General features: G+C 45.4%; 1 protein-coding gene across 1 annotated transcript; it reads right to left on the minus strand.

Annotated features, from left to right (window-relative positions):
- Nucleotides 1–538: 538 nt before the first annotated feature.
- Nucleotides 539–6,109, minus strand: LOC108410725 (tripartite motif-containing protein 16-like). The gene is made up of 7 exons (XM_017681948.1): nucleotides 6,048–6,109; nucleotides 4,716–5,298; nucleotides 4,447–4,542; nucleotides 3,539–3,772; nucleotides 1,975–2,128; nucleotides 1,837–1,887; nucleotides 539–1,254 (listed from the first exon to the last, which is right to left on the minus strand). Exons 2-7 carry the CDS (start codon nucleotides 5,283–5,285, stop codon nucleotides 722–724), a joined length of 1,638 nt encoding a protein of 545 aa, XP_017537437.1. The 5' UTR covers nucleotides 5,286–5,298; nucleotides 6,048–6,109; the 3' UTR covers nucleotides 539–721.
- Nucleotides 6,110–12,446: the final 6,337 nt, after the last annotated feature.

Consider the following 12,446-nt stretch of genomic DNA (forward strand, 5'->3'; position numbering starts at 1 on the left):
GGTATGCCTTTGCAAAGTGGTTAGCTTTTGCTTTGTAATTAGCTTTCGCTTGGTGGTTATCTTTTGCTTTGTAGTTCTCTTGCTTGGTGACTACATTTCGTTTTGCTCAGTTTACATCAAAAGAGGAAAATATTGGCAAATCTTCAGCTAGTCAGGACACTAAAGTTAACAGGACTTTTTTATACATAGGCCTATATTATGTTTCTCCATGAGCAAATTTAAAAGAGATTAAATAATAAAATGGTTAATGTCCATCATTCAGAGTGTTACAAACCAAACATCCACCTCTAAAAGTTTCCTCACAGAATGTTATTACATGCAGTGTTTATAAATATGCTGCCTGATGTCTGAGACATAGTTTTATGATTGTTTTGATAATAAAGATTTGGTGTGTTGTCGTCATGGTGACCTCTGGTTCCACCATCATAAAGAAATCTGAGCCTCTCTGGATCACCCTGTTTACATCTCACACTGAATTATACAGAAATGTTGAAAATCAGTAGTGCCAGAAAAACACACTACAGGCAGGAGTCCTAGATCCAGATTAAGCTGAATGGGGCCTGAATGGGATTTTTAATGGTGAAAAAACAAAGCCACTGCTGTTTAGTCCAAGACTAAGATTAATTCATGTCAATCAAACCAGCCCTTAATGTCCAAAAGTTGGTAAATGAAGGGTGTTATTACTTTTGGACAGCGTATTGTGCGGTCAGTCCATTTCAATTCATCCAGAAAATGGCCCTAAGGTCACTTTGGATCCTTCCCCAAGCCAGAATCCAGGGTAGAGCGGCTGAGTGAACGTTGTCTGGACTCTGTAAATGAGGGTCATTGAGTCAGAAATGCTGTAAAAGCTCAGAGTTCCTGCCTTGTGATCAACGTAGATTCCTATTCTGGAAGAGCAGGGCACTCTAGGAATTGTAGTTTCTTGGCTGTCGTGCCAGAAGGAGTAGCCAGATGGGAAGCAGGATAAACTCCAGGACTGATCATTGCATCCAAACACGCACTCGTAATCAATCTTCCTGCTGATGCCTCTGTAGGACACGGCTACTCCGACTCCGTCGCTGCCGCTCCATTCCACCTCCCAGTAACCGCCTCCGCAAACATTCTCTCTACACAGCACCTGAGCCCAGGCATCAAACCTGTCGGGGTGATCGGGATAAAACTGGAATAAATCATCCCAGGACGCCGCTCTGTTTCCCTCAGACAGACGCAGGACGCTGTTAGCCGTGTTGGAATCCAGAGTCAGCTGGCAGGAATCTGTTAGAGGCCGGAAAGAATAGACGTGTTACATGGGGACATTTTTCCAGTGTACAGCGTTCCAGAACCTTTGGAACCAGAAATCTGGAACTGTGCTTTTTCTACAAGCCAGTATTGAAGGTTGTGGTTTTATGGCTTTTGGTACCCATTTAAAACCAGTCGAACTAGAACTTAATGACTTAATTAAAACCACCAATTAGCAGTTAGCACCATGCTAATCGGTTGTTAGCTCGTTAGCTACATTAGCCTCATTGTTTTTGAACAAAACTAAAGGAAACATTAGTTAGCTCCATGCTAATCGCTACGGTACGAGGTCCCATTAGCTTGTTCATGAATCTCGACCTCATCTTTTCAGATTGTTGCTAAAGTAACAGCTTCTCTTGGACGAGAATGCTAAATGCTCATCCTGCCGGAACAGACCCCCGCGCTGGCTCAGTGATGGCGGGGGGACCATCCCACCATCCCACCATCCCAGAGCGACGCTGTGATCCACAGTGGAAGTTGTCGAACTGTCCTAGCGGTTCCAGCGTTTGTATAGACAGAACACAGAGAGGAAGACGTGGTGTGTGTCGTTATACTTACAGTCTAGGAATTCCTTTCTTGTGATGGGCTCAAGGATTTGGACCTGAGTGACTGCGGAAAGATGAGTTTATTCAGCTTTTTTGCTTTTAGTTACTTTTTTAATTCTTTGGCTCTTTTGCTCTCGGAATAAAGACGCACCTCTCCTGGACACGTTCTCCGTCTCCTCCCTGCAGAACTCCTCCAGTTTCTTCTTCAGCTCCATCACCGTTTGGGCTACGTCCATGAAGGTGGTGTGCGGAGTCCGGGTGACGGTGTGTATGGATGCGGGAGCAGCCGAGAGGGAACGGAAGCTCTGCTGGGACAGACAGGAATAACTACAGGAATACACGGTTTCAAAATAACACCCAAGCATGTGCTTACGCAGCCGATACGGCTCCACCTGAGAAGACCTGGTCTCAAGATATCTTCCCATATACCCAGGACTTTAACACCTTCAATGCTTATTGTGGGGCTTCATGTCATTAATACCTCTGACCATACTGTCCAGAACTCACTATAATGACCACCGTGCTGAAAAACGTTAAGTGGTTTCTGTTGGATCCTGATGGTTTTGTAATGTGTTTTGTCTTAAAGTGAAACGTTAAATCTCATTGAATCCAGTGAAAAATAATCATAATTTCATGTTCATTAATGTCGCACTGTCGGCCGAACTGGCCCTTGTTCATTTAAAACATGCAAGAGCTTGAACAGTAAAATCGAGACACTTTTATCAGACCCTGAAATTTCACATGGACACTAAATGTAAACATCCGCAGGAGCTCAGTCTGTTAAATCCATCTATCCTGGTGTCGTATCCATCGCTGCTGGGATAAAACCTTGTATCTCCAAAACCGTAACTTTACAGGAGAAAGAAAAAACACACTTTTAATGTAAGTCAATGGAACCAGACGTCTTTGCATGTCATTTTGGGCCGTTTCTTTTAGTCCGTTCATTGTGAAATTTACACACAACGTAAGGGACGACAGGAATTTTCAAATCATGTCAAAAACTGAAAAAACCATGAACCGTGGTTGCAGTGATCTGCGCTGATGTCTGTGTGGTGTTTGGGTAGATCTGGCCGTATGGTTAAGGAGGAACAGAGAACCTGCTGATGTGGTTGTTTCTCCTCTGGTTTTATATTAAGCTTATTTGATTTAATCGTCTATTCAGGGGTCTTATCTTTATGTAACAGTTATTTATTTATAGTGATGGTTGATGTTTTGTAGCTGTAATTTCTAGCATCACAGATATTCATCATAGATTAAAGGTAGAACCTTCTTACACGAAGCTGCCAGCTTCTGTTCAAACATCCCCGATCCACCTTAAATGGTGCATCAGCCGGCTTCTTGTTCAAACTTACCCAATCCACCTTAAATGGTGCAGCAGAAAGTGCCTGCTGCACCATTTAAGGTGGAACGGGAAAACTCAAACTAGACTGGCGAATAGGAAGCTTCAGCTTCGCCCTTCTCTCTGTGTTTTGGGGGTTTATTGTATTTTTCTGTGTATTAAGATTAGAAGTGATTCACTCGTTGATTTGATGATGTGGGAGTTCGTATTTTTACTCGCACTAAACTCGGTTTTTAACATCAGGTGCGGACTGAATACTTTCCTGCTGGTCCGGGTGGCTAATTACACTCACGCTGTTTCACACAATACAGCTAATGAGTTCCTCCACTTTCATCACCTTCTGACCACACGTGTCCGCCACCGACGGTCACTTCACCTGCAGGAACTGTGTGTGGTCCTCGGCTAGCGAGAGCTCCTTCAGCTGAGCATCTCTTTTCCTCAGCTCAGAGACCTCCTGCTCCACTCGCTTCAGGATTCCTTCAGTTCTCCTCACCACCTCCTTCTCCTGGGCTCTAATCAGCGCCGTCACCTCGGAGCGCTTCCTCTCAACCAGACGGATCAGTTCGCTGAAGACCATCTTGCTGTCCTCCAGTGCGGCCTGAGCAGATCGCTGTGAGGAGGAAGAACCCCGTTAGATAAACTGCCGTTTAATCATTAACAGTTCTGAGGGTCTTTTTCCAGCAGGGTGGGCACAATTCAGGCCTCAGGATGGCTGCTGCTACAGCTCCTAGCTAAGCTAGCATTAGTGCATGTTTATAGGTAACAGTGAGTCGCACAGTGTCCGAAACCACTGAACCAGGACTATCGGAGACCCTGAGCACCTCCACACAGCCTGAGGCATGCAGTTAGCACCATTATAATATACCCATTTCTATTGTTACACTATTTCCATTTCCATGGTTACCCTACTCCCATTTCCATGGTGGCACTACTCCCATTTCCATGGTGGCACTACTCCCATTTCCATGGTGGCACTACTCCCATTTCCATGGTGGCACTACTCCCATTTCCATCGTTACACTACTCCCATTTCCATGGTGGCACTACTCCCATTTCCATGGTGGCACTATACAAATTTTCATGATTACCCTACTCCCATTTCCATGGTTACATTACTCCCATTTCCATGGTGACACCTTCAGTTTGAGGCATGCAGTTAGCACCCTGCGAAATGGTGAAGTACGAGCTTCATTACTCGTGAGCTACATTAGCCTTGTAGCTCCAGCGCTAATAATACAGAAGGGAACTTTTCCTGGCTAATCGAGGAGGAAGTTGACCGTTCACCTTGTGAGACTCCACAGCTCTCCTCAGCTTCTGAAGCTCCTTCTCTTTCTGCTGGATCATCTGCTGGGACTTCCTCTGAGTCTCCTTCAGCTCCTTCTGTTGGACAGGCAAGACGGCTTCTGAAAGGTCTAGATCTGTGGTCAGGCGCTTCCAGCTCTCGCAAGCTAGCTTACTACACATCACCAGATACACACTGAGCTGGAGAGACTCAACCAGCCTCACCTGCTTGAAACACTGAACATGTCTTACTACCTTCTCTCATGTCTTACCTGTTTCTCCATCCTTTCTGCCTCAGCAGGTGCCGTCAGGTGACCGCTGTGTTCCTCCATCGTGCACAGAAAGCAGATGCAGAGCTGGTCAGTGCGGCAGTAAACGTCCAGGGGCTTCTGATGGCGAGAACAGACGTGGTCCTGGAGTCGTGCAGAGGCTCGGACCAGCTTGTGGCTCTTAAAGGCTGGAGATACGTAGTGAGGCTGGAGGTGAGTCTCACAGTAAGAGGCCAGACAGACCAGGCAGGACTTCGCGGCTTTCTGCTTTAACCCTGTGCAGAAGTCGCACTCCGCGCCTCCGATAGAGCCGGTTTGGATTGATGTCACCTTCAGTTTCTCCACCATTTCGGCAAACAACACGTTCTTCTTTAAGACGGGCCTTCGCGTAAAGGTGTGTCTGCACTGGGGGCATCGATAGAATCCACTCTGCCGTTCTTCATCCCAGCAGCTGTTGATGCACACCAAGCAGAAACTATGACCACAGGCTGTGGTCACTGGGTCCTTCAGCTGATCCAGACAGACTGGACAGTTGAACTGGTCCCCAAGTGTTGGAATTCTGGCTTCTGCCATTATAGCAAACCTGCTACACACAAATTTACAGACAACAAAGAAAAAGCCAGAATGAACGACGGCAGACGCTTCGAAGTGTAGCCATTACACAGTCAATTCAATTTGTATCTTAAAGTACAGGATCTTAGTAAATTGTTGCTATATGACATCAAATCGACATTAAATCTAAAAAAGAAAAAGCTCCATAAAATTTCATTTTTCGCTGGAAACAAGACCAAACAAATCCAACTCAAACTTAGCATACGACCAAATAATCACAAACATTGAGAAAATTAATACAAGGTCTAATGATATTTTTTTTTAATAATTGGTAGCAAAATCATCATGATAAGAATTCCCGGTCATGTGATGTCACAAAATATCTATGCTTTCAAAGTAAAAGACCCCTTTTCACAATTAAACAAGTAAACAGAGATTTTATATCAGTGATTTTTAGTAAAATTGACAGACAGTAATTGTTGCCATATGGCAACGCCGTGCAGCAGAGGGTTGAGCATCAGATGCTCTGATAAAGCTCCTTCAGCTCCTGCTCTGCTGTACTGTTAACCTTTCCTCTCGCTGCGTAACTTTGGTTCAGACCAAACTGATCCAGAAGGAGAAAAAAAAGCCGCCCAAACTTCAGTTCCCAGGCTGATACATACTGGATGGACTAAGATGTTCCACTGAAGATCTACAGAGGAACTCAGGACTTCAGGGAGTGTGTTTTTTAAGCCTATCACCGTCTTTATTTTAATGAAGTGATATTTACACAAATTTACTTACCTCTGTGAACACCAGCAGATCAGAGCTGAGCAGAGCGGAGCTTCGTTTACATGAACTCGAAACTGAAAGCAGTTACTTGGTTGAGGGTGTGTGAGAGAGAGAGAGAGAGAGAGAGAGAGAGAGAGAGAGAGGACAAATCAGGATAAACCTGCCTGACAGGTGTGACTCACCTGTACACACATTATATAGCCACAAAAATGAACATACAGATAAAAATGAAAAGACCCAGTTACTACATTTTGTCTTAACTGCTGTAGCTGAATGGGTGGAGCTAAACTGCTGTAGACTGAATGGCGGAGCTAAACTGCTGTAGACTGAATGGCGGAGCTAAACTGCTGTAGCTAAATGGTGGGGCTAAACTGCTGTAGACTGAATGGTGGAGCTAAACTGCTGTAGACTGAATGGGTGGAGCTAAACTGCTGTAGACTGAATGGGTGGGGCTAAACTGCTGTAGCTGAATGGTGGGGCTAAACTGCTGTAGCTGAATGGCGGAGCAAAACAGCTGTAGCTGAATGGTGGGGCTAAACTGCTGTAGACTGAATGGTGGGGCTAAACCGCTGTAGACTGAATGGTGGGGCTAAACCGCTGTAGACTGAATGGGTGGAGCTAAACTGCTGTAGACGAATGGTGGGGCTAAACTGCTGTAGCTGAAGGGAGGGGCTAAACTGCTGTAGCTGAAGGGAGGGGCTAAACTGCTGTAGCTGAAGGGAGGGGCTAAACTGCTGTAGCTGAATGGTGGAGCTAAACTGCTGTAGACTGAATGGGTGGGGCTGAACTGCTGTAGACTGAATGGTGGAGCTAAACTGCTGTAGCTGAATGGTGGAGCTAAACTGCTGTAGACTGAATGGTGGAGCTAAACTGCTGTAAACTGAATGGTGGGGCTAAACTGCTGAATGAAACCTGTTAGCTTCCCACAAGCAAACAAAAGAATGAACTTTAGCCGGAAGTGGAGACTCACAGCTTAACAGGACAGTTGGTCAGCAGTACAGCTTCAGTTATATTTATAGTTTGAAAAAAATACAGTGACAGTTATGTGGCTATAATCTGTAAATCTGTAAATAGCAGACTGAGAAACAGAGGAGAGTCTCACTGTTCGCTCCAGAAAAGCTCATTAGGTCCGTCCCCTGCTGTTGGAGCAACTGTCTGTCAAGCTGTAATCACCACACTGCTCTGATTCCCGACGCAGTGTTACTCTGAACATGTTTGTCCCTTATTTACACTCAGCTCCTAATATTACACAACACCAGCTGCTTACCTTACTCAAATACAATAATAATAATAATAATAATAATAATAATAATAAAAATGTACAGGCCCTGTTTTGGAGTAACTGTGTTTAATGATGATGACGACACTATAAATATTTACTGCTGGGGCAACACAATAACGGTCACAACCAGCCATGAAACGCATCATTCACTTCTGTCCATTTACTTAGTTACCTGCTCTGTGCTGTGAATTTGTGAGACTGAATGGTCTGGCTAAACTGCTGTAGACTGAATGGTGGGGCTAAACTGCTGTAGACTGAATGGTGGGGCTAAACTGCTGTAGACCGAATGGTGGGGCTGAACTGCTGTAGCTGAATGGTGGGGCTGAACTGCTGTAGCTGAATGGTGGGGCTGAACTGCTGTAGACTGAATGGGCGGGGCTGAACTGCTGTAGACTGAATGGTGGGGCTAAACTGCTGTAGCTGAATGGTGGGGCTAAACTGCTGTAGACTGAATGGGCGGGGCTGAACTGCTGAATGTTTTTCTAATTTATATTCAATTTTTTTTGGAGATTCTACATTCATTCCAGACTTTTGGACACCACTGTTGGTAAAAGTGAGGGGAAAATCAGTTTCTTTAATGAGACCAGTACCTGAGTTACACTCGGCTTTCAGTGATTCTCGGCCCTTTTCCTCAATAACCTATGTCCACTCTCTCTCTCTCTCTCTCTCTCTCTCTCTCTCTCTCTCTCTCTCTCTCTCTCTCTCTCTCTCTCTCTGTCTCTGTCTCTCTCTCTCTCTCTCTCTCTCTCTCTCTCTCTCTCTCTCTCTCTCTCTCTCTCTCTCTCTCTCTCTCTCTCTCTGTCTGTCTATCAGGCTGTTCAGATGTGAGTGGTTGTAGCGGTAATTGCCCCAAGGACGACATCAAACGTGTTGAAGGGCCAAACTCTCACGGCAATCAGGAGACGTTGCCTGCAGGTCACAGAGGTGACTAACTGCCGACTGCTGGCCCCGACGCTGCCCGTGATTCCCTCTCACCGTATCTGTTCTTCCCGCTGTTTGAAGCACAAGACTGTGTGTAGCGCGGACGCTAGCGTTCTCATTAGCCACATAAAGGTAATAGCACTTTCCTTTTGATAGCTCTGTTAATTAGCGGCCATCTAACCGCCTCCTAGCCCAGAGATTTCACACCGGACACCCACACCGCCTCGGGCTAAGAGGCTGTTACTCTAATTTATTCCCGTGAGCGCCGTGTGAACAGCACTTCACTGCTTCTTTAGATATGCGTCTGTTTTATCACCACTCGCCACCGGATCTTCATCACAGTCCTCACCGTCTTCAGCACCCTCACCCCCACGATGACCAGACTGTACATTATTGAGCATGGAGTACGGTGCAGGAGTTTGGAATCAGTGCTCAAACATCTGCAAACTTTCATGTGTTTGGAATTCCCATTCAAAAGATTGGAATCAGTGTTCAGTAGTTCTAAATCAGCATTCAGATATTGGAATCAACATTTAAAAAACCTAAAATCACAGACCGGAAATTTGAAATCAGTCTTCATCCATTTGGAATCCCCATTTAAATGAATGCCTTTTCAGTGGTTTGGAATCACCGTTCAGTGGTTTGGAATCACCGTTCAGCGGTTTGGAATCACCGTTCACTGGTTGCATTCACTCTCTTCAGTGGTTTGGAATCACAGTTCAAAAGTCTGGCATCACCATTTAGTGATTTGGAATCACCATTTAATGTCTGTAATCGCTGGTCAATGGTTTGAAATCACCATTCAATGGTTTGGAATCACCATTCAGTAGTTTGGAATCCCCATTCATTGGTTTGGATTCACTTGGAAGTTTGGAATCATGACTCAAAGATTTGGAATATCTATTTAAAAGTCTGGATTAACCTCAACACCACTGAATGTCTTTGATTACTTTAGAAAATTATCAACCAGCTTCTAAGACTGAGCTTTGGAGATGTGTCTGCAGATTCTTTGAGGAGCTGAAAGTGAGACTCCTGAAAGGAATGGAAGCTGGAATGAAGGTGAAGAGTGACTCACTGACCCTCACACAGCTGAGAGTAGATGTTAAGGCTTCTGTGGAATTTTCTGTAAAATACATTTGCTGCTTTTGCAGGTGGTCTCTGACTTTTGCACAGCCCTCTATATATACACATGTATTACAGTGCTGGGTGGGTGGGTGTGTGTCACCACCACTCTGCTTGAGTTTATGAGTTTTCTGGTTTTATGTCCAGATCAATGGCACGTCCACCTTCAGGCCTCTGACAGCAAACTTCAATTTACAGCCATAAATCAGCCCACAGTCCAGCGTTCTCCTAATGAAAACACAGTCTGCACATGGACAGCTCAGCGAAAACTCTACCCAAGGATTATGTGACGCACGGTATACACGGACACATGGACTTCAGTCTGTACACTGACGTGCCAAAAGTCGTGGGACAGCCGTATGTAACATGATTATGAATTGGCCACGTTGTGAGGTGTTATCTTGTGAGTGAGGTGACATGAATTATCAGAGTTAGTTGGTTCCAGACGTATGGGACATTCCAATTCCAAATTTGTGAGGGCATTTATCATTCCTCGATCCACAGCATCTCTGGAAATATGCTATAGAAGGCATTACCCCCCCCAGTGGACAGCGCAGTGGCCTCCTACAAGGGCTTAGTGATCATGACGGGTGGCATCTGGGTAGAACTGTCCTTGCAAAAAGTGACTCTGGCACAAATCAGATCCACATTCAGTGCAGGAGGCCCCACAGGTCAGTGCAACGTTCTTTGGCTTTCATGGGATATGGGAGCAGAAGACCCACTAGTGTGCCTCTGTTAACTCCACAACACTGGACGCAGCACCTCATCTAGGCTTATGAGGTTGCTACCTGGACCCTAGAAGACTGGCAACATGTGGAGTGCTCCGATGAGTCATGGTACCAATCGTTTCGGACTGATGGTAGGGTTCGTGTGTGGTGCAGACCCCATGAAGCCATGGACCCAGTTGTCAACAAGGCACTGTGTAGGCTGGTGGTGGTTCCATACTGGTGTGAGGTGTGTTTTCATGGCCTTCGTTGGGTCCACTGGTCTACCAAAACGCATCATTGCTCGATGACCATTTGCAGCCCTTTGTGGATGTCATGTACCCCCACAAGTATGGAAGATTCTAGCAGGATAATACATCACGCTTTTGGGCCCAAGTTGTTCAGAATTGGTTCGTGAAGCAGTCTAGGGAGTTGTGGCTAATGGAGTGACCTGCACAATCACCTGGCATGAGCCCAATCGAGCATTTATGGGTTGTGGTGGAGAAGTCCATTCACACCCAAGATCCTGCATCTACAACTACCACAGAGCTGTGGGTGGCTACCCAGATGGCATGGCTCAACATCCCTCCAGATGTCTTCCCCTCACTTCGCCAGGCTAGAGGGGGTCCTACACTATACTAGATCCTGTCCCATGACTTTTGGCGCATCATGTTTCAAATATGTTTTTACAATGTTTGAAAATGGCCAAACAATGTGTGTTTGATATAATTTGAATGATATGTATTGCTATTAGTGATTCTGTGTTGAGTTGATTGTCATGAAGGTTCCAGTGATCTGCACTGCGCTTTACATTAACCACATACATCTGCAATCAGACTCTCACACACAATGTACTTCACATAAACAAGATATCAGATCAGACCTGCATTTCACAAAGTATCAATACCTTCAGCCCTCGCTTCTGTCCTGCTAAAGGACCATTAGATCAGATTTAACATGAAGAGACGAACACAAACTCATTTCTGAAGGCATCAGACAGGATTCTGGCCGTTTTCATACGTTTTAAAATGTATTTCATAAACACATTTACATACATTTATTTCTGTATGGTACATTTTTATACATAATATTTCTACATACATTTTAAAATAAAGGCAGTTTAAAATATTTTGGTCTAACATGGCGAAACATCATCAACTGCAGCGTGTTTGACGTATTTCAAGTATATTGAAATACACGTCCATATGATTTTTGTTCATGTAGACATCAGTCACTGTGGGTGGGATGACTTTTGAATGCGGGTTTTGTTTCAGGAGGAAGTGAGTGGTGGTTCTGGAACTCCGAGGAGAATTCTATTCTGTTCAAAGTGATTTTTGACCAATTAGGAGAGCTCATTATTGCACGTGCACCAGTGTCAGTGACATTGTGACCATGGTAGGCAAAGGCTATCAGGGCCTGGGTGACCAATGATGGATGTTCTTATTATGGAGGCGCAGGGCCGCAGTGGGGTAGTGTTTCCCAACCCTGCTCCTGGAGCAACTTAACAAAAAGATGATTTTGGAAAACCGAGCCATCCAGCTCATTAACACTGCTGACTATTTTAATGGATGTGTTAAAATAGGGAAAGCAGTGAAATGTGCAGAGGAGTGTTGGTCCAGGATCACTGTTCCTCTGACAGTCCTTACCTCTCCTAGTCTGTCAAGAGTCACTTCCACACCAAAGATGACAGAATTCTCCTCGGCCTGGTTAGTGAATTTTAAAATGTCACTCAGTGGTTGCCGTTGCTCTCTCCGTATCATACCAAGCATCTAGCTCTGCCAATTAGAGGGCCGACACATTCCCGCTGGACCTGCCACAATATCTTGCAGCACAAGACTAATTTTCGGTGTCGTTTGTGGGAGCAGGTGAGTAACCAGCCCAACGCAGGCAGGTGCGGGACAGAAACGCTTTTAGTTGCAGATGGGAGTGGGACTAATGATTCCAATTTTCTGCAGGCAGGAGCGGGATGAAATCTTGTGGGAGCAGGCGGGACCAGGATTGAAAAATCTCCCCCTCCCAGACCTCTACCACTTAGGCTACGTTTACACAGCGGGTCAAAGCGGCCCAAATCCAATCTTTTTCCAAATTTGTGTGTCAGTGTGAACAGATAAACACACTGAATCTGACATTTTAGATTCCGATTTGAGACGCTTTCCTAGGAGAGGGCAGTTGTGGGCTGGAGGTTAGGGAACTGGCCCTGTGACCGGAAGGTCGCCTGTTCAATCCCCAGTGCTTGACAGTCCATGACTGAGGTGTTCTTGAGCAAGACACCTAACCCCCAACTGCTCCCCGGGCGCTGTGGATTGGGCTGCCCACCGCTCTGGGCAAGTGTGCTCACTGCCCCCTAGTGTGTGTGTTCACTAGTGTGTATGTGGTGTTTCA

The sequence above is a fragment of the Pygocentrus nattereri genome, chromosome 22, assembly GCF_015220715.1.
Source record: "Pygocentrus nattereri isolate fPygNat1 chromosome 22, fPygNat1.pri, whole genome shotgun sequence".
Taxonomy (NCBI): Eukaryota; Metazoa; Chordata; class Actinopteri; order Characiformes; family Serrasalmidae; genus Pygocentrus; species Pygocentrus nattereri.

Coding starts and splice junctions, on each gene's coding strand:
- LOC108410725 (XM_017681948.1), bottom strand. CDS start 5,285: ATGGCAGAAGCCAGAATTCCAACACTTGGGGACCAGTTCAACTGTCCA. Junction 4,543..4,715: donor CAGAAAGGATGGAGAAACAG/GTAAGACATGAG, acceptor CCTGTCCAACAG/AAGGAGCTGAAGGAGACTCA. Junction 1,888..1,974: donor GGAGAACGTGTCCAGGAGAG/GTGCGTCTTTAT, acceptor ATCTTTCCGCAG/TCACTCAGGTCCAAATCCTT.